The 22671-nt window shown below is 45.2% G+C and overlaps 1 protein-coding gene across 1 annotated transcript in view; it reads right to left on the minus strand.

Moving 5' to 3' along the window:
• LOC306825249 (receptor-type tyrosine-protein phosphatase zeta-like) overlaps nt 1-22671 on the minus strand; it is a 58959-nt gene that overhangs the window by 11687 nt on the left and 24601 nt on the right. Inside the window, exons 4-15 of the mRNA XM_079345858.1 lie at nt 22218-22369; nt 21968-22063; nt 19792-19858; nt 19550-19707; nt 16991-17141; nt 15015-15199; nt 14764-14884; nt 11923-11957; nt 9091-11311; nt 6083-6221; nt 1230-1318; nt 767-852 (exon numbers count right to left, since the gene is read on the minus strand). Coding sequence (XP_079201984.1) covers nt 767-852; nt 1230-1318; nt 6083-6221; nt 9091-11311; nt 11923-11957; nt 14764-14884; nt 15015-15199; nt 16991-17141; nt 19550-19707; nt 19792-19858; nt 21968-22063; nt 22218-22369 — 3500 coding nt within the window. The remainder of the gene's footprint in view (nt 1-766; nt 853-1229; nt 1319-6082; nt 6222-9090; nt 11312-11922; nt 11958-14763; nt 14885-15014; nt 15200-16990; nt 17142-19549; nt 19708-19791; nt 19859-21967; nt 22064-22217; nt 22370-22671) is intronic.

Here is a 22671-nt window from a genome sequence, read left to right on the forward strand (position 1 = left end):
ATTAGGTTAATAAACAACTTATTAAGCTAACGTTTAGCTATCTTGTCAATCCACTGATTGCGCTAGCGGTGTAGTTAGCTTGTAGCATAACGTTAGCTTTTACTTCTCTGGCTGCATTAACTCTTCAAACTTCCTATAAAATGATGTTCCTCTATAAAGATCATCCCACTGAACAAAACAGCTACACATCAGAAACGTGTGTTTGACACAGAGATTATTTTCTGCAATGATCCAAAATCCAATGCAAAAAATCCCATAGGCAAATTTTCGTGTAGGAACTACCGGCGCCATTTTTTCGTGTTGGCCTACAAAAATACGTCATTACTACACCAGTCTATAAAGCTGCATCCTTTGGAAGGTCAACACAGTCTGAGTTTGTATAATTTTCCGGTTTTTGGTACCGGACACGTGAATCATGATTTCATCACCCCAAAAAAGTTTCAGTGAGGGAGTCGCTGACGAAATATTAAATTGACTGAACGCCCTTCAGCCAATCACAGCTGTTCAACCAAGGCACCAGGCCAGAGACGAGTTTGAATGCCTGCAGAAAGAATTAAGTCTCTCGTCACGGGCTCAGTCAGAACCCAGAGAACACGCTCACTTCGAAATGCTTGATATGAAAAGGCTGCTAAATCATCGGGAGGATTTGAAAAGTTGCAGATCTTCGCCATGCAGCATGCAGACAACAACAGGACGACACGAGTGCAACACGTGAAACAAACAACGCAGCAGCCAAGCACGTGATTTAATAAATCGATCTTTGTACCTCAAACTCCCGCTGGAAGCCGCGGGTGTCGTGAAGCTCGGCGACGTGTTTGATAAAGTCCTTCACCGGGAACGCGGTTTCTTCATCTGGACAAATAAGAATATCAGATGTTTATTAGGAGTCGTAGCAAACATTCAAGAATATATATAGATATATATATATTTAGAAGATAAAGGACTTTTCTGTCTGGGTCAATAATTTCCTGAATTTCCCTCGGGATCAATAAAGTATCTATCTATCTATCTATCTATCTATCTATCTATCTATCTATCTATCTATCTATCTATCTATCTATCTATCTATCTATCTATCTATCTAATGTTGATGTTTGTCCTGAAAGCATAGAGAGGGCTTATGAGCGACCATTAGCAACTTTACATGAGCTAGCAATAGCATCACGATCACTGTCAGTCCACGTGTGTGTGTGTGTGTGTGTGTGTGTGTGTGTGCGTGTGTGTGTTACCATCGTTTAGTCCAGCGTTGGACTGAGCCTGGATGACTCTGGGCGATGAGCTGTCCTCGATGTAGAAGTGAGCCGTCTGAAAACAAGCCCTGCCGACACGAACACACAAAAAAGTTTAAACAAAATAACAACATTCGATGTAAATATAAAGAATTTCAATCAAAAAAAGAATCAAAAAGTTCAGTTAAAAAAAAAACCAGAAGAAAAAAAAAATCGAACAATCAAAGAGTTAAAAAATTACCTATTATTATTTTGTTACTCAACAAAAGAATAAAATGATTTATCTTTACTTCGTTAACAGTTTAATAAACTTTCATGTATGGTAGTTTTTTTTTTTTTAAACATATTTGGATATTTTCTAGTTTCTAAATGTTAAAGGACGAATGTGACTCTTTGATCCAGCAGGTGTCGCCCTTGCGCACCAGCATGAAACTAAAACAAAACTGCTGTTAGGCCACGCCCCCCTCCTTCCTGAAGCCTTGTAGCTTCATGTAAACTGACACAGAATGATCTAAAACAGGGGTGTCCAAAGTGCGGCCCAGGGGCCATTTTTGGCCCTTGAGTGGATTTTTTGTGGCCCTTGACTTCAAATCGAAGAATCAGAAGATTTTGGCCCCAGGCCTCATCAGATGGCATATTTCGTTCTTTTTTTTCTTTTTCATGTTAGCGAGGGAGACCTATAAAAGCCTGACTATTCTTTCCAAAAAATTAGAACACAACAGTTTCCCCACTGCAATTAGTTATTGTGTATTTACATTATTTTTTGAAGAGGTGTGTTTGGCCCGCAAGAAAAAAAGTTTGGACACCACTGATCTAAAAACTCTTCATCTAAATAATCAGTGAGTATGTTCTTCTTCTTCTTCTTGACTCAAACAGCTTTTATACACAAGGGGAGGAGCCATGTAAACACAGCTCTGACAACAACACAGCCAGCAGGACTCCAGCTTCTCCCTCACTGGAGACAGTCAGGACTCACACACACATTCACACAGGACACACACACACACACATTCACACAGGACACACTGGAGTTCTGATTGATGGTGAACATGTCGCTCATTCTTCCTTTAAATGAAGTTCAATGGTTCTTTATTTAAGTTGATTTTAGTTTCCAACAAACTGATTTTTTTCTGCTCCAGACGTGAAAACGTGAAAATCTAAAAACTGCACGAGAGAAAGAAAAATAAATGTATAATGTTTCAGATAACATAGTTCATGCATATACAGTGAGTGTTTGTTCAATAATAAACTCTGTATAATCTGATGTCATATTTGGGCGTCGGCAGAGACCGGAGGTTCAGCTTGAAGGGCTGAAGACGCTTTTGTTTTCACGTTGGCCCAGATTTGTTTTTGGGAGAACACACGTTAATCTTCCCGGAAACACAGGAAAAAAAAGATGTTCTTTTAATCCTTGACAAGTTTTTAAACGGATGAGACGGCCTGTGGTGAACTTTGCGTTGTTTCGGCCAGAAATGGGCATCTGGGATTAGCACGGCAGCAGAAAGAGGCGAGCTGCGAGATTAGAGACGTGTTTTTGGAGGAATCACAAAAAGCGTCATTCTCTGTGTTGTTGACTGAATAGAAGCTGGTGTTGATCTCAGTCTGTTCAGCATTAAGTCCTTGTTGTTTAAACATCTGAACAGATTGGTTCCCAGAGCTCAGCTGTAAATATGCAGAGTATTTATCGTCCGCTGTTTGTCGACGTGTGACGGCTCGTTGGACAGTCTAAAGAATAAAGTTGTCTGAAGCCATTTTCACATCGGGGGGGGGGGGGGCGGGTCTCCTGATGTTTAAAGAATACCAACACTAAGATTATTTGTGATGTGTCGTCCAACTGAATGAACTTCTGATAAATTAATCGTAGAATCAAAACGTGTAAAAAATGGTTTACATGAAAATTAGCCTCCTGCAACCCTGAAAGGAAAAACTGTAGATACATAGAAGAAGGACGGACAGAAACTTAAACTATAAGATATCTCAGGTACAAACTGAACACTTTTTTTTTTTTTTCACTTATTAATAATTCTTGTGCTGATGCTTCTGTGTCGTCAGTGCACACGCCACATGTACAGAGGACGGGGTCTTTAAAAGCAGGCGGCCTAAATTTTGAATCTCTCTCTCTCTCTCTCTCTCTCTGTCCCTCTCTCTCTCTGTCTCTCTCTCTCTCTCTGTCCCTCTCTCTCTCTGTCTCTCTCTCTGTCTCTCTCTCTCTCTCTGTCCCTCTCTCTCTCTGTCTCTCTCTCTCTCTCTGTCCCTCTCTCTCTCTGTCTCTCTCTCTCTGTCTCTCTCTCTCTCTCTCTCTCTCTCTGTCCCTCTCTCTCTCTGTCTCTCTCTCTCTCTCTGTCTCTCTCTCTCTCTGTCTCTCTCTCTCTGTCTCTCTCTCTCTCTCTCTCTCTCTCTCTGTCCCTCTCTCTCTCTGTCTCTCTCTCTCTCTCTCTCTCTCTCACCATGACCTCAGACTTCCTCTGCTGTCCTATCTTCAAAATAAATTCACAAAGAGCCACAAAACAAATCTTCAAACAAAAAGAAAAGATGATGTTTGACCACTGAAATAGCACACGCACGCACACACACACACACACACACACACACGCACACACACACACACACACGCACACACACACACACACGCACACACACACACACACACACACTTGTTAACAACCTCGTCATCACTTCGCCCCACGTTACGTTCAGACTGAAACAGGCTTCAGATAATCACATCAATATTTAAATGTACAGGGAAGTGATGAGGCTGATCATGTGACGTCTGCGTGTCCAGAGGTCGAAGACAAACTTCGGATATTCTCTTCTCTCTCGTTTTCTCGCTGTGTCGGGAAGTCAGCGGTTCACCAGTGAAGCTGATTGGTCGGTTGAGCTGACTTGAAAAACGTAAGTCTCGGCTTCTCGCAGCTTCATGCTAATTTGCTGTTCATCTCTCAGCTTGTTGTAAACTTGTAAAGTTGAGCACAATCCGCTCAAACTGCTTGACCTCAAATGCACAGCAGCGGTTTCCAAATGAGCACTGTGTTGTCGATGGAGGGGGGGGAGAGGGGGGGGGGGTAGGAAGGACACAACAGCGGTAGGATTAGTGTAGTTTGGCCTCCTGCCGCTCGCCCTACAAGACGCTTACACCGTTCCTTCTGTCCGACATAATCAGGCGGATGTCCTTTTCTGTCCCCCGGACCCTCTCTGGACGCTCTCATCTGAGTGGACGCCGCTCGCAGCCAAGGTACATCACCCTCGGCCGAGCATTAATCCCCCCCCCCCCCCCCCCCCCCCCTCCTCAGATTATTACCAGTTTAGCGCTGCTCAGTCTTGGAGATGCAACAACAAGCAGGGAGCAAAACAAGAACAATATGTCGCCGCTGCCGACGAGAAACGGGGAAAGTGTTGACGCCACATTCAGACAGCGTGTCCAACGTGGGGGCTTCTCGGGTTGGTTATCAGCACACGCAGAAGAAGAAACTTTTGTCTTCATAGAAAAGAGAAGAAGAAGAAGAAGAAGAGAGACAACATCGCTCAAGGTCGACCGGCAGAAATCAAAAGTGATGCTGAGAAGAAAAGCGAGTGGCGGTGAAAGGAGAACAACAGCGGAGGTATTGTTCATGGAGGGGCTGCTGATGAACACACACACACACACACACACACACACACACACACACACACACACACACACACACACACACACACACACACACACACACACACACACACACACACACACACACACACACACACACACACACACACACTACATTAATAGAGGAAGAGGGAAGTTGATGTACAGGTTAAATGTGAGAGTCATGTTTGCTCTCCATGTGATGGTGTTAAAAGGCAGGAGGTTGGGGGGGGTTAGCTTTCAGTGTGTGTGTGTGTGTGTGTGTGTGTGTGTGTGTGTGTGTGTGTGGTGAGAGAGAGAGAGAGAGATTATTCCCACCAGACAAAAATCAATGATGGAACCAGGAAGCTGTAGGATTTTTCAAACGTTAGGATCTCGTTGTGATCTCGTCTGTTAGCGTGGTTAGCGTGGTTAGCACGGTGGCCTCACCGTGAAAAGGTTGCTGGTTCAAATCCACACATGATGTTTTCTCAGAAAGCCTCGTGGTTGATTACAGAGGCTGTTAGTCCTCGACATACCCCCTACTTTCTCCTCGCTGCATTTCCTGTCTCTCTTCAGATTCTTATTAAGACAAAAATGGCCCCCAAAAAATATCAGAAAGTTTGTTTTTTTTCTCCCAAATTACACAGAAATAGAAAAACATTTAGGGATTCATCCGACGGCTGCCCTCCACTTTTCACGGCAATAAACTGAATCTATGTGAGATGAATAAAAGGGCGTCCTGGTTACAGTAAACCATCTGGGATCTGAAGGAGAACGGTTCTCCTCTGTGACTGTGAGTTTGTTTGTTTTAGTGATTTATTTCTTTCTTGCTTTTTTTGAATCGTCTTGTTGTTGAAAACGTGCGACATGAACAAACGTAGCCTTCGCCTTTAACTGCTCATCGAAAGACGAAATTATTTCAAACGATTCGTACAAAAAAAAGAGAGAGAGAGAGAGAAGCCCTTTACTCAACAGTGACGTGTTACCACGGCAACAACAATCGGAGTCCTATAGTCAACAAATATCAGATCAGGCCTGTTTCAAATCTGTCTCGTGAAACAAAAGGAGGTTTCTTTAATCTTTACCTTACGTCAAACTTTTAAAACTTTGACAACCTCAGTTATAAACTCTTTGTGGAAGGTTTGAAAGTTGAGCATCAGATTCTGCGGGCGTCTTCTTCTCTCTCACGTCGCGTCTGAGGCCAGACGAGTCAAACACACGCATGTTCAGAAGAACGAGCGGGACTGACCTCCAGTAGATGAGGATGCCGATGAGGACGACGAGGCCGAGGACGGTGAGCGTGGAGATGACGGCCAGAGGAACCACAGCCTTCCTGTCTCGCTCCCTGACCGAGCCCACCCTCGACTCGTGGCTGCTGTTGCTGGCGTCTGGAGAGGCGAAGAAGAAGGAAACAAAAAATAAGAAGACGTAAATGAAGAAAGGGACGAAGGATGTCGCTCTGCCTGCACAAAATGTAATTCAACCTCAAAAAGAGATGAACCCTGTTTAAAGCATTTCCAGAAATGTTCCTCCTTGGTAGCCCTGCAGCGTTCTGCAGGGTGTTTTTTCTCACTTTCCATTCAAGTCATCCAAAAAAAGCATAAAAATATTTGTCTGATAATGAAAACACGCGAAGTTTAACATAAATCCAGCAGCTCATTTCTGCCTCCGGAGCAGCGCGGCCTCTTTTTTTTTTAGCTGATGTGAAAAACTCTTTTAAAAAACTCCTCCGACCCCGTCACATTCACACACACACACACACACACACACCTACGACTCAAACTCGGCACATTCACAAGGCTGCGCAGAAACCACTCGAGAGAAACACCCAGACGAATAATCAAAGATCAAACGGCGGCTCATTCATCAGAGACGAGTCGATCCGGCGGCTTCATCATAACTTTGAATAAGTGATGAATAAGTGATGTCTGAACCTGACCTCGCTGAGATGAATCCTCCCTTTATGGTGCCATAACCAGTGAGGAAAACACTGGTGTGGACTCACCTTGACTGGGAGCCTGTTTGTCAGAACTTACCTCTCCTGCAAACACCGAGTCATGAAAGGCCCAAGTGACTAGCTCACAAAAGTCCAGTTGTGCTCGTTCTACTCCGAGTGAAAACCATTCACACAATCATCCATCCTGCACACACACACACACACACACACACACACACACACACACACACAGAGCGAGAGACGATGATAATGGGCAGTGAAGAAGAAGAAGAAGAAGAAGAAGACCCCGACAGAAGATGAAAAGGTGACTCGTGATTCAGTGTGAAGACTGCAGAGACAAAGTGAGTCAAAGGAGATCCGATGAGAATTAAGGACTCAGAACTCTTTAAAGTTCCCGGTGAAAGGAGCAGAGTCAGGGGCACGGATGAGGAGACACACACACACACACACACACTCACACAGAGAGAGAGAGAGAGAAGCTCTGAGTTGAAGAATCGCCTTTAAAAGACTTGAAAGTTGCTGCAGAGAGATGTTTGCAGCTTCAGTGACAGACTTTCCGTCTTTGTCACGCCGCACACGGAGGCCGTTCTATACTTTCAAAATTTAGCTCTGAAAGATTTGCTGAAAGCGAAGCATTCAGAGCTTGAAGTGAAGGGAAATGTAACCTCGTTACCTTAACCCCACACAAAGCAGCAAAACCAGAATGTGAGACATTGTCCTCCTGTACCACGCGCCGGAGGACACGTGGCTGCAGGGCGGAGGAGACCGGGATGAAAAACTTTGTGTCTGCGGCTCCTCCCGCTGCCAATTAATTTAAAGTGCACAAAACTCTGAAGACAAAGAACCAAGGTGAGCCTTTTTTTTTTACACACACAGGAGGCAAAGACTTCTTCTTTATTCGGGAGCTGAAGCTGAAAGGATGCTCACTCAACATGAAGATACTCTTGGTGCAGAGTAAAGAAATCAACCTGCAAATCAGGAGCGAGAGCATCGTTCACTCTGGAGAGAAAAACAAATCCTGAATTACTCCTTAGCTTCCTGAATCTGCAGATTTATTTCTAAACATCCTTCAGCGGCGATGAACAAACCTCAACACCGAACACATTCAGAACCAAAAACAAACAAGACGTGTTAAATATTCCCGGTCGGACTCAGACATGTTTTGGAAAGCAGCTTTCGTCTCCCCTGATGGAGAATCTGTCTGCAGCAAGTTTCTCTTCCGACTCAAAAATAAAAAACGGTTCAGAAAGCAGGAATGAGGTCGACAAACTAACGAGAGGATTAACGCTACCTCGTGCCAGATGCACAAACAGAAAAGATGCATGTTAGAAAATGGGTTGTGCTCTTTTAATGATTCGTTTGTTAATTCCGTTTAACATGCAAAAAAACAAACAAACAAACACCAGTATGTTCCTTTAAAACGGTCCCAGTCTGCCCAGTTCTATCTCTAATCCTGCTTAATTGATACGGCTCCTTCTAAAGGATTGTCTTTGCAGGAAGGTCTCATCAGTTGTGTCATTGAGTGGAGATTTCTTGCTCAGACTTCACACAGTGCTGGGAGGACTTGTTGCAGCTTTGAGGAGCTCTGCTGCCCTCTGGTGGCCGTGAACGGCAACAACAGGTAAGACAGAAATCCAAACAGGATTTTGGACACGTCCTAATAAAGATGATAAAAGTGACTGTCAAGATGATTTTCAAAGGAGGAACTTTCCACTCGGGAGTTCCCTGAGAACCACACGCACACGAGCGACCCTTTTAGTCACGCGAGTTGAGCAACATCACTCAATAAAGCGTGGACTTTGTTGGCCCCATTTGCCCGTCTGTATTTCTTCCCTGTTCGAATTTAATGTTACTTGCTGAAATTTAAAGAAGAAGTCAGAGAAATGTGATATTCGTAAACATCTGAAGAGATCTTTAAAGAACCTAAAAAAAAGTCACCTAGTTACTCTTTTCTGTCTTTGACCTCAGAAGGATTTTTTTGTTTAAGCTGAATGCATGCTGGGATAGTTTTCTGAAGTAAATGCTGCTTTAAAAAAAAAAAAAGAAATGGACGTTTTGAATAAAAGCTAGTGCGACTGAGATGAAGGTGAAAATGGCGATTGCTCATTCATCGAGGTTACCAACTCCTGCTTGGTGACGTTTCACCTGCACGCATGAACTCTCTCTCTTTGGCTTTCCCAGATTAATAAAAATGAAAAGATGAAAGGTGGTGGACAGATGGCGTGTTAGACATCCAGAACTCTCGCTGATCCCTCGCCATTTCAAGATTTTTTTTTCCCCCACACGGACGGCGTTTTTACCTGCGACTGGCTCCTCTTCCTCTGATTCTCTCTCCGTGCGCTCGGAGAGACTGAAGTCCGACGACGTCTCATTGTCGTACAGGCCCTCGCCCTGTCCTGAGCCGCTCTCCTCCTCCCCGCCCAGCGACCAGGGCGGAGCAGAGGTTACTGCAGGGATACTCGGCGACGCTGTGCCAGCTATCTCTGAGGCGCCGGCGCTACCGCTCTCGCTCTCAAAATAAAACGCTGAAGAGCGGTCATCCAAATCATCCGGGGTCTGACCGGACTCGGAGGTTGTAGTCGAGGAAATGGTGCTTGTGACTTTGGTAGAATAAGGGGAGACGGTCTCTCCAGACGCCGAGGTTTGAACCCTGTCCCACTCCTGATCTGAGCCCTCCTGGGAGTCTGGGAACAGGGCTGACCCGGAGGCGCTGCTGCTAGCGTCTAACGCCTGTCCTTCAGGGGTCGGGGTGAAGGGGGAGTCTGTGGGTGAGGAAGGTAGGGCAGAGATTTGAAGGTTCGGATTCCTGTTTGATGCTGAGGACACGGGATCCGTGACACCAGACCCCGTGGCTGCAACAGAAACGGGGAGGTCACTATGGGAGTATGAAGAGGAGGGGAAGGGCGAGATAGCGCTATGGGGAATGAGAGGCTGATCTAAGGACGGAGAATCAGAACTCGCCGCAGACAGAGAGCGAAGGAGATCGTCTACACCAACACCAGAGGGCGCCAGAGGCGGGAAGGCCACGCTAGAGTAAAGCTCTAAGCTAGCAGAGTCCCAGGCGGAAGAGGGGAGGGGGGCATGAGAGGAGGCATGCAACCAGGACGAGGACGGCTCCAGAGAACAGCCGCACATGACGTCCACGTCGCTAGCTAACGGAAACCCTTCACCGCTGACCTCAGGGAGAAACGACTCTATTGTTTTCCCTGTGGCGTACCTCGAGTCCTCAAACCCAGCAGAGAAAGACCGGGATAAACCCGGAGTTGTTCCCGGGGGGATGAAGTCACTAGAGAGGAGAAATGACGGTTGTAGGGTAGGGGTGAGAGAAAGAGAGACCCCTGACAGGAGCAGATCCCAGGAGGATTCAGACGGTTCGGCGAAGGTGACACCAGAAGGATCGGGCACTGTTTGTAGCGGAGGGGTGTCGCTAAACGCCGACTGATCCCCTGAAGAGAGCGACGAGGACCCAGACAACATATCACCATCGCTATCGTTAGCGTCAAACCCGACACCGACGGCGGAGACATGGCGAGTCTCCATACCAGACAGGGGGAGTGAGGGGGGAAGGAGGCGGGGCAAGGTGGAGGCAGTGAGGGTTGAAGGAGGAGAAGCCAGGTCTTTGCTAGGAAGCGTTGCATGCTGGGAGTCCGATGCAGAAGCAGGTGACAGAGGCCGGGACGAGGAGGGAGGGTCATGCAGGCAGGTGGAGGAGGGGTCCGCAGTGTCACACAAGGGGGAGGAGGCAGAGGAGGAGGAGAAAGGGAGGACAGTGAGGCTCTCACCGTTGGACATTGGCTGTGTGGTCTGCAAGAGAACACCACCCAACCTCACAGAAGTGGTTGACGATGTAAAACGAGGCATGCTGGGAGTTGTTGTCCTACGTCGAACGGCTCCACCTGAGGAGGAAGTCGCAGGCGTTGAACCAGGCGTTGTTGCATCTGTAGCGGCGTCTATGCTTTTTGGATTCGCAAGGCCTTGCTCGTTGTCCGTTTGGATGAAGCCCGGTGTCGTGGTTCTGCTCGTGGCGCTGGTTCGAGATCTTTGCGTTATCGTGGTGGTGCTGTACGAAGAAATGCTTTTGCCACCTTTTGTCTTCGTGCTTGTAGACGTAGCAGAAGTCGTACTGGTTCCACCTTTGGGCTTTGGGGGACCACCATGAGCACCACCTGTAGTTGTTGCATCAGATGTAGTTGTAGAATAAACGGGAGCTATGCCACTGAAGACGCTCCCTTTATTTCTGTGCGATACAGCAACCGCCGGTGGTGAAGTGGAGGTACTGCGTCCGGTCGTCTTTTCTGAATTGCTTAAAATTTGACCGCGCTGGGTGGATCGGGCAGGTGGAGATGTGTCAGTGGTGGTTTTTCTCTGACCGGGCTGCGCTGTTGTAGTTTTAAATCCAGGTGGAGGTAAAAAGGCGGATCGAACAGTCGTAGTCCTGGGTGGGTTTGTGGGAATCAAATCCAGATTGTAGTCGTCAGTTTGGACCGGTTCATTCCAAGAGAGATCGGGTTCGTAGTCATCCTGTTGGAGAGAAAAATGTTTAGACACACAGGATCCATCAATCAGTCACCTTTGAGAAGCAGTTTTCATAAAAGTAAAAGCAACACAAATAAATGTGTGCTCAAACAGGCTGTTTGGAGATTTTCCCTTCATGACATCACAAAGGGCAGTAGCCCCTCCCCCAGGTGGGTGACACTCCCACAGCTAGGTGTTTGTTCTGCCCTCTGAGTCTGCCTTCTCACCGTAAACAATAGGACATGGAGCCAGAAAGCAGCGAGTACACCCGAGCCCTTCCAGAGAGGGGGCGTGGTCAGACACAGCTCATTTACATATTTAAAGCTACAGACACAGAAACAGCCTGTTCTGAGCAGGGCTGAAATAGAGGGGTTTATAGACATGATCAAATACAGGATCAGAGTGGATTTACAACAACACACTTCACACACATGATGAAGAGGAGAGAGGACACTGATTTAACCTGGCTGAAGAAGAGAAGAATATGTGGCCTTTAAAAAAAAAGCCTAAATTGATTATTCATAAATCTCAATAAAAGGTCTGATCAAAGGATGATACGCAAAATACAGCTAGATGGATATTAGCTTTATTTAAATGTGTTCCTGAGGCATCCTTACCTCCATGTTAAATTCATCTGGATCGGGCATTTTATCTGGAAAAGAAGGACACAGATTTCTCTTTTAGTGACACCAAACAAGAATTAACATAAACTAAAGCTCCTACAAAATGTCAAACTCGTTTCTCTGAAATAAGTGTATGTTGATGCACATTTCTTCACATGAAAGTGAAAAAATAGGTAAAAACAGAGTGAAGAGAAGACCAAGGGGAGGAAAAACAATCTGGGACACTGTTTCTCAATGTTCAAGACAAACTGAAAGAGAATTCATCTGTTGTGTCCTGAAAAACGACTGAAATCTGAAGCTGAATAAAAAAACAAATGAGGCACTCTGGATGTAAATGTGTTGAAATGAGAGAGGGATGACATGGAGAAGAGGGAGAGGTTGAACACACACACACACACACACACACACACACACACACCTCAGAGAGTTTCTAATAGTGAACACAGATTCTAATTCATGCAGCACTGAAGACACGTTTGGATTTTCATGCATCATTTCTCCCCAGAAGACACGAGAGCAACAAACTTGATCAATAAGCATTTGCAATTTAACTTTTTTATGTTTCTAGTAAAAAAAATAAAATAAAAATAAAACATGTTCAAGTCCAGCCTGCGGCTCCTTTTCCCGCATGTCGTCCCCCGCTCTCTTCTGATGTCCTACTCTATCCAAAAAGCCCCAAAATTAAATAACTGACAAATCAGGATTTTTTACCTTCCTATTATCTTTAGTCAAATTCATTGTATTTATAAATGTACTTGGAGATAAAACCTGATTCTCGTTTTTGGTATTTAAAGGAAGAATGTGCACATTCTTAATCCAGTAGGTGTCGCCCTTGAGCTCCAGCATGAAACCAAAACAAACTGTTTGGCCACGCCTCCTCTTTCTTTAAGCTTTCTAAGACACACATCCAACCCCTCTCCACTCTCGTTCACACAACGGAGTTTAGAGCAAGCGACAGACAAAATCGTCTATGACTCGAGCTGCATTGTTAGCATGCTAATGCTCTTCAGCGCTCTTCAGTTAGCATGTAGCTTCACGTAAATGAACACAGAATGAGCGTAACCTAAAAACTCTTCATCCAAATAATCAGTGAGTATGTTCTTCTTCTTCTTGACTCAAACAGCTTTTATACACAAGGGGAGGAGCCATGTAAACACAGCTCTGACAACAACACAGCCAGCAGGACTCCAGCTTCTCCCTCACTGGGTAAAATGTCGCACATTCTTCCGTCTGTCATCTACGAGTGATTAAAGCAAACTCATTAAATCAGAAGAGTTATTTGCAAATGCCACGTCACGCGTGTCGACGGAGCTCAGCACAGCACACAGCAGGCAGGTGAAGGTATCGGGGGGAGGAGGGGGGGTCAGGAGGGGGTGTGGCTCTTACCTGTCTGAGGTAAATCACACATCATGGAGCACCAGATCAAACTGGTTTGTGAAGCATGAGGTGAGGTTTTTACAAGTTTAATGAACTGGGAATGAGGTGGATGACTCTTTGGTGCAAGATGCTTTTAAAACTTTTTTTTTTTTTTTTTAAATTCAAAATAATGTAAATTATGCTTTTTGTGAATCAACAAAAACTTGAATGTGTAAAAACTGAAGTCAAAAATCAAATGTTTCACAGCTTTAAACATTTTGAATGTTTAAATGGTTCTGTATTATTTCATTCAAAATATAGTAAATTAAGCTCAGCTGATTGATTGCATCAGTTTTTGCAATCAAGGGGATTTAAGTCTGCTATGAAATCCCATTGTAGGAAACCAAAAACATCCAATTAAAATAAACGTTTGCTTATGATTCTGATTTTCTCGACAGGAGTGAAACCTGTCGTACTTGTAAGTCAATTACGCCAAAAAATATCTGAAAAAAGGACCCAGAAATAAAAAGCTTTGCAAGCTAGCTAAGCGCTAAGCTAACTAAGCGCTAAGCTCACAAGCTAACGTGTGATCTTTATCACTTAATCATCTCATCGTCACTTTATTTGACAATATGCAATCTTATATCTGTTCCTTTAAAACAGGACTACTATGGAATACAAGAAACAGTTGCACCATTTTTTTTAGCAGTCGCCACAATGTTAGCTTTGCATACATGAATAAATGAATGTGAAGCAGACCGCCAACATGTTCATGCGAGCGGACACTGAAATAGGATGCAGGGGAATTTTTTCCATTTCTTTGCAACAGGACACATTCGTTTATTAAAACATGAAGTTCAGGTGAAGATACAAGGTTACTATGGTTACCACTGAAGGCCAGAATTACATTAAGAATAAAATAAATGAATAAAAAATGTCGGTGCACACATGCAGACATTTTCTCTTACTTTGAGAGGCGGAAAGGAAACAAGACGCCACGTAATGAGAAAACACGTGTTTGGACTTGAGAAAAAAGTACACAGAGAAACGTATGAAAACAGTGAACAAAAGAAAAACAACAAATGAAGAAGAAGAAGACAATGAATGTGTGCGAGAACACTTCTGACACAGGGAGGGTGTGTTAAAGAGGATCAAATATATATCATTGATACAACATCAATAACCTCTCTCTCTCTCTCTCTCTCTCAACCTTCTGTCGATGGTTGCAGATTTTAACTGGGCTAGCAGTTTCCTACTGATTCCAGTGTTTGTGCTAAGCTAGGCTAACTCAGTATTTAAATTCAAATGATGACATGTTAACTCGTGATCACCCATAAATTAATTGACTCTTTACCAAGGTGAGGCTTCTGTACAGAAGTATCAGGCGATAAAGACTTTTCACCTTTCTTATTGTACAGCTAAACGTGTAACGGGGTCAAACAGTTCATCTCGCTCAGTCTCGGGCACGGTCGCTCTTACCGGGGTCAGGCATGAGGACCGTCAGCAGGTCGCTCACGCGTCCGTAAAGCCCGTTGGTGCAGACCGCCACCACCTGGATTACGTAGCTGCTGTTAGCTATCAGGTCATCCAGTATCGCCCCCTGGTGGAGGGAGAGAGAAGGACGTGAGATCGCAACATAAACATCTCTCAAGTTATTTTATTTTGACACTGAGCCTGATTAAAAATCTTTACAGACTCTCCCTCTCTCTCTCTCTCTCTCTCTCTCTCACCACATCCTGGTCTCCGTCTGTCAGGTATATGGAGGGGGTGTTGCTTTCTGTGTCGGCGAGTCCGTAGCTCACGGAGTACTTCTCGATGCTGGCGTCGTAAACCGCCCGGGGCCGCTCCCACGTCACCAGCAGGCTGCTGACGTTGTGAGGCACCGCCTGGATGCCCTCCGGCTCTGAACTACACACTGACGGAAAGAAACACAATCAAGAATGAAGTAAAAAAAAAACAAGCAGGAAAAACGTTCCGCTGAAGTGGCGGTTTCTGCGCCAGATTCGCCAAAACCCGTCTGTTTCACGAAGACCTGAGCGGAGTCCGACAGACGACGACGTCCCAGAGCGCGATCGAAATATAAAAACATCCAATTATACATCACAGCAGAAAAGCACTGGCTGTGCGCTCTGGAGCGAATACATGAAGCCTTTCAGCACCCGTCTCCATGACAACAGTCTGTTGTCAAACGACGAATTTGAGATTGTTTATTTAGCAAGGAGGCACGATAGGAAAAGAGCGCCGATGATTTCAACAGCGCCTTTCAGAGAAGTTGAACAACCTTTAACTTCAGCATCAGAAGGAGGACGCCGGCTGCTCCACACTCACAAGTCAACGTGTTTTTCTTTGTGTGTTTTTGTTTAAGGAGTGACATCATCAGATCCAGAGATGATTCTGGGTCAGAGTTGAGATTAGGGGGAGCAGAGATTACGCAGAGGACAGACACTGTGTGGATTAAAAACAGATTTAAAAAAATAAATAAAACAGTATCAATGACAACAGGCAGGAGGAGGCTCCGTCCACACAAACACCGACACGCTTCCTCCTCTTTAACCTCCACTCACACCCACTTTGACCTCCGACCGCACGGCGGGGAATCAAACTGAAGAGGTCATGATCTGTGTGAAGACGCCGTCACACTGCTGATGAACGTGTTCATGTGCTGAAATGGGAAATGTTCACGCACCATTCAGGAAAGAAAATGTTGTTTATTATGTTTTAAATTCTGTTTAATATATTGGTAATTGCTTCTCATATTTTATTTTATTTAAGTATTTCTTATTTATTTTAGCTTTGTTTTTTCTTTCGCTTTCAACACACCAAGACAGACACCTCGTATATGTAAATGTACGTAAAAAAAAAACTGAAAACAAGACTTTGAATGTTCATTACAGCAAAGGCAACCTTCGGTAATGTTCATGTGTGACCACTAGAGGGCAGAGTGAGCCAGGAGAACAGACGAGGAGCCACATAGAGGAACTCTCAAAGCCTGCTGATACGTGATTGGTCACCACTTTGCACACTACTGATCACAACCAGAACTCTCTCATAATCAAATTCAGACGCCTGGATACAGAATCTGAAAATAAAATAGTGTTGATTATGTAACTCCATAATAAGCTCGACCTTTGACCTGACTTCCTGTTCCTGTAAAACAGAACAGCTGTGAGTTCTTACTAAGTGATCCGCTGGTCTGTAACACCAAAAACCAGCCCTCCCAAAATCCCCGGATCAATACGTCCTCATTAACTATCGAATACAACCAGCGTGAAAATCCATCGTTAACCGAGCTGACCTCCTCTCGTGGTCAATGTGAGTTTTATTTAGGTCACTGGAGCTCTATTATTATCCCTCTGGTGTTTTTTTTTTTAATTTTACCCGTCACTGGTGATCCAATTGTGTCTGATCTATTTGGAACATTTTTAATTTAGTTAGCTTTAAGCTGGAACGTCCTACGGGGGTCATTGAGGGGTTAAAAAGCAGCCCGGGTAGATTCTGTATGAATGAGCAACATTAAAATGCATCTCCATGATGGACACATATAATATTAATATTTTAATATTTTTAATTTAACCAGAGAAGGTACATTTAAAATGTTTAGAATTAAACTGCAGTACTTAATTTAAACACTAGGGGTCAGAGTGACATATTGCTCCTTTAAGATGAAACCCTCAGACAGGACAGCTGCAGGATTCCGGCGTTGTACCTGGTGTGGGGACTTCCTCTGTGCCCGTGTACGAGGAGAACACCTGACCCATGAACTGCGGCTGCTGCTCCCTGTAGTTGTTCTGCAGGTAGTCCATCAGCATCACGTATCCGGCCTGCTGCATCGTCATCACCTCGCAGAACATCTCGAGCTGCAACAACACAACAGTTAGATACAGTGTGAGTGTCTGAGTGTTGTCCACCGTGTGTCCCTGCAGGGGGTGCTGGAGTCCCCCGTGTGTCCCTGCAGGGGGCGCTGGAGTCCCCCGTGTGTTCCTGCAGGGGGCGCTGGAGTCCCCCGTGTGTTCCTGCAGGGGGCGCTGGAGTCCCATGGATGGCGGTCTCCGTGCTGGAAATGCTGACTCAGGCTAACTTTGAGTCAAGCTAACGACAGGCTGAGAGCTGAGGCGGGTTTTAAGCCTCCTGACAAACCGTTACACGGCGCCCACCTGTCAATCAGCTCAGCTACACGCCTTATTGTGAATAACTCTGATCTGACTCCATCCAATGATGCTGAGTCATCAAAACATTCCCCCCGTACAGTGTGTGTGGATGGAGACATGAGCTAATCACACCTATTTGGTTTTTTGAAGCAGGCTGTAAACATGTTCATGTCTGCTGTAAAAACAGGCTGTTTGAATGGGTGTGTATGTGACTTCCTGTGCTGCTGCAGCCAGCCTCTAGTGGACACTCCAGGAACTGCAGCCAGCCTCTAGTGGACACTTCAGGAACTGCAGGAGTTTATTTTTCAAAACCAGATTTTTTTTTAAAAACAGAGAGGTGGTTTTAACAAGAATACTTGAATGTAAATAAAGATGAGTAAATGAGTTATTTTCTCCTGAAAACTACAAACTCTGGAATCGTTAAACTCAGTAACCTGAAGACGAAAACTCTTTGTAAAAATGCTCCCATTCAACTTTTCGACGCATGGATTTAAAAAACAAACACAAAAATAACAGTCATGGTTGTGCAGCAGCCGTGAATCATGCAGGAATGGCCCTGTAACCTGCCCAGGTGAGTCTCCGCCCTGTGATTACACAACTCTCACACAGTTCAGTCAACACTGCAGCAGACACGCTCCGAGCTTTTTTATGCTCGTTAACATCGTGACTTTAAATGATTAACTTCTGGCAGCTCGACCTGAGCTGGAATGTCGACCAGCTGAGACACGTCACAGAGGTTTGGAGAAACTTGGAAAACCCTGGAAAACCTGCAGCAGCCATGTTACCAGATGGATCCGATGATATAAAGATTCATAAAGCTAAAGCTGAAGATTCGGTCTTAAATTTGGCAAAATGCATCAGTGATGTCTGCATCCCTATAAGGTCCTGAAACACCAATCAGACGACGGCTGATTGTGACGCCTTCCCTCACCACTCATAACGAAAGTCTGATTAAGTAGCTCCTTGACTGTAGTCGTTTACTTGAACTATTCTCGTTCACTGATTCGCTTATCTGAGAAGCCAATCAGAGTGACTCCTCTCACTAACCTCGCAGACGGACACTGATTCGTGTCGAATCGGCTGATAAAAGGCAAACAGGGGACAGATACACCACGAAAAGCAGAGAACAAAAACAGCCCTGCATTTTTCACTCTGGTTGTTATAAAAAAAAAAAAAAGGTCAGGATACGTTTTAAAATTGTTCCATGAGATGAGATCAAACACATCACTGCTCCACGTACACAACTCTGAACTGATCAGCGCTTATCGCTCTTACAACAAGAGAGGACGGAGTCGTTCTGGTCTGGTCGAAGAAAATACAGCTAAAGGTCCTCACAAGTATAGAAAAACAAGTGTGTGTGTGTGTGTGTGTTTAAAGGAAAGGCCCTTACACTCAAACCTTTCTGAGGAAATTCTTTTGTTCATGTTCTCTCACACGTCTGTGCAACTGTGTGTGTGTGTGTGTGTGTGTGTGTGTGTGTGTGTGTGTGTGTGTGGCCTTGGGCGGCCTGTGATTGACATCCATACAGACACATTCATTACATCCAACTAATATTGACTCACAAAAGATCTTTACGGTATTTAGGCTGACACACACACACACACACACACACACACACTCAGTTGACAGACGGCCTCACCCATCACTTGCGTGTCTCCTGAGCTCTGGTATGATAATTCCCTCCTTTCAGCTCTTTGAACACGTCTGTAAAAGGTTGTTTTGTTTCCGGACATTTTCTGTGATTGTGTCGCTCGTCTTTTCATCTCAAACAGGAACTCTGACGCTCGCGTCGCCGTCTTAAAGAACCACGCCGAGCTTTGTTCAGTAACCACGCCGTCTTTTTTTTACAAAACCGCTGATCCTGTTTGGATCCCTCCAGACTCTCATGATTTACAAAAACCACCTGAACAGTAAATGACTGTTATTGCTGAAACACCTCTGGTGTGTGTTTTTACAGCTCCACTGTTGTCCGGAGAAAAACAGCTGCACGCTACAGCTTGGCAGGAAGTGACCAATCAACATGACTTCCTGCCCGTCCAGGATGACGCCACCTCTTGGTTAGTTGGTTGATTATTAACGTTCCAAGATCAAACCGCTTCGTGACCACCTGTCCTCACCTGTTCGTCAGAGACGGTCACTGTGTTCTTGAAGACGATCCACTCGACGGTCTCGCTGCATGGCGGCGTGGTCAGAGAGCCGTTGTAGATGAAATACTTCTCCGTGGAGTTCGGCAGGAGGCCTCTTGGCGCGAAGGGCGAAATGTCCGCGCTCTTTCCTGCATCGGCAGAAGGAGGAGGCGGCGTCGTGAGGCACCACAGAAGAAGAAACGAGCAGGAGGGAAACAAGATTCGAAACCTACCGTGTCTGCTCACGCTGGGGATGCCGTCGATGATGGCGGCGTAGTTCACGTTGTCTTCAGAGCTCGTCTGTGAATGAAGAAAAGACCAGACAGCCGGGTTCAACCATCAACTTCTAAAATATCGTTTTGTGCACTTTGGCGTCCACACGAGGCCTCGCGCGTTGCCTCGTCTCCGTGCTGCTTGTGGGCGTGAACAAGCAGCTGTCAATCACAGCTGAGGATAGAAAACGAAGGTCAAACTGACTTTTTATTTCAGCCACATTCAGAAACGACATCTCGCATGAAATGTTTTCAGACGGAGATTTCAGAGCGGCGTTTTTGCATTTTTACAAATTGAATGTTAAAAGCGTCTCTTTCCTGTCGATCACCGGTAAATCCAGATTATCCAATCAAATGGCGGCTCCTGCAGCTCGCATCACTCTCCTCTGAATATTGTTCACTTTTGTAGTTGTTGTTAATATTTAAACTCGACTGAAGTTAAATTCCCTGAGTGTTTGACGTTTATCCCTTTCCTCCTCGCTCGTTCCTGCAGATTCACAGATATTGGCTCTAACGATGCATCGCAGACGGGCCTGTGAGTAAACCAGATTTTGATGCCCCGGTACAAGACTGCAAAGTGGGCGTTCAGCACCTGAACCAGTCTGACAGGAGGCGAACACAGAAATCCACCAGTGACACCAAGAACCCACAAACATGAACATCACCGACCGGCCAACTTTCAGGGTTCCAATTCCCGTGTGGACCAGCGAAGAATAAAGGGTATAATGATCCAGCTTGGACTGGTTTATATAAATAGAAGAACTGGAATGGTAAATTAAGACCTGATTCAACTTTCCCCTTCAGACTTCAAAGCCCCCTGAATCCCCTCAACATGATATTTGGATGGTTAAACATCTCAAAATAATAGCTTAGTAACAGCTGGCAGGCTACATGAAACTTAATCTACAAGCTTTAGTGTGTCAGTTAGTGGTTCTCCCACCTTGCTCTCCACCCTGAAACACTCACAGAGCCTGCAGCTTTACATCAGATGCTTCTCTGAGTTTTGTTCCAACACGGCCCCTGTCGGTTCGAGCACGCCAACAAAGAGCCTCGGGCAAAACGACTGCACAAAACAAAGCACAAAGTATGCTTGGTGCTCCGGAGCGACCCCGGTACTGAACACAAAAATACAGACGAGTCCAACGCCAAGATATAAATCCAACTGTTCAAACGCTGCACTCACTGAGGTTTCTCTCCAGTGTGCTGCTTCCAGACTTCGACCTCCCTGTTGTGTCCAATAATGCAGACAATTTACAACCACTGTGAGCAGCCAGCGTAAATTTAAAGGTCACATTATATGCAAAACACACTTGTCCATGTTCCTCTAACATGTGTCTCTAGTCTGTCTTCAAACCCCCCAATCATGAGAAAAGTCCATCCTCTCCGTCTTCTGCCTGCTCCACTTTTCAGAAAATGTGTGCTCAAACAGGCCGTTTGGAGATGTTCCCTTCATGACATCACAAAGGGCAGTAGCCCCTCCCCCAGGTGGGTGACACTCCCACAGCTAGGTGTTTGTTCTGCCCTCTGAGTCTGCCTTCTCACCGTAAACAATAGGACATGGAGCCAGAAAGCAGCGAGTACACCCGAGCCCTTCCAGAGAGGGGGCGTGGTCAGACACAGCTCATTTACATATTTAAAGCTACAGACACAGAAACAGCCTGTTCTGAGCAGGGCTGAAATAGAGGGGTTTATAGACATGATCAAATACAGGATCAGAATGGATTTACAACAACACACTTCACACACATGATGAAGAGGAGCGAGGACACTGATTTCACCTGTAGAAGAGGAGAAGACCTTCAACACAACACAAATATCCAAGAATCAAATCCACAGCTAAGTGCTAATGTCTGTAAACGGGAACATAATGTTTCCACTTTCCCAAAGGTCAATGTCCTTTTAAAATGTCACACTATGGAGAGCTTTGTAAAGATGTAAAGTTCTAAACTTTATTAAGTTATTTACGCCTCCTTCACTTTAAACTACACTGCTTCTTCTGCTTGTTCCCTCTGCTGTTGTTTCTACTTACTTTCATTTTAATGCCCTGGCTTCTGTTACTGAGAGACTACGTGACACACGAGCCTCTCAACTGATCGCAACGTTAGCTCTCACTGTTAGCCTAGCTCATCAAGCTCACCTCAAAGAGCACGGCGAGGGCAGTGATCTTTCCCCCAGCCTGGATGGTTTCATCCAAAGAGTCAAAGAGATGTGCCTCGTAGCAGTAGATCTGCATCTGTGGACGAAAACACAAATATGTTGTACAAAGGTCCCAGTCATGTGACAACAGAGCTTCACCTTTCTGAATTTGCCATTAAGTAGCGCATCATCGTGGGATCAATAAAGGAATAAATGATATCTTCTTTATAATCGCTTTTTCACACACAAACCTCCAGAGGGTATTTGACTCCATCCAGACTGTGTTCGGAGCCCTCTGAAGAGGCGTTGCAGCGCCCCCAGTGGAAGGTAATACGTCCAACCTTGAATTTGGACCTCAGACCTCCTCCACTGACGTAGAACTCACCATCCACATTAACCGCCACTACAAACAGAAAACAGAAAATGCATGTCACTGGGTTTCGATGGGTAGATTAAAACATCATCTGCAAACGACCGGATCGGCTCCGGCGACTGGTTTAGACGCTTTGAATACTCGAGCACCAGCACATCCTTACAACTAGCTAACATAATGGAAGATAAATGTAAAGAGGATCAAAAGATGACAGCCTTTGTGTTTCATAGCACTCCACTCGCACCTTTATTGGACCGCCAACCAATAAATCAGTCAGCGAGGGGGATCATCTTCACCTCAGTCTTTGTTTGAAAAGACAAAAAGGTTCCCTG

Source organism: Symphodus melops (genome assembly GCF_947650265.1).
Source record: "Symphodus melops genome assembly, chromosome: 6".
Classification (NCBI taxonomy): domain Eukaryota; kingdom Metazoa; phylum Chordata; class Actinopteri; order Labriformes; family Labridae; genus Symphodus; species Symphodus melops.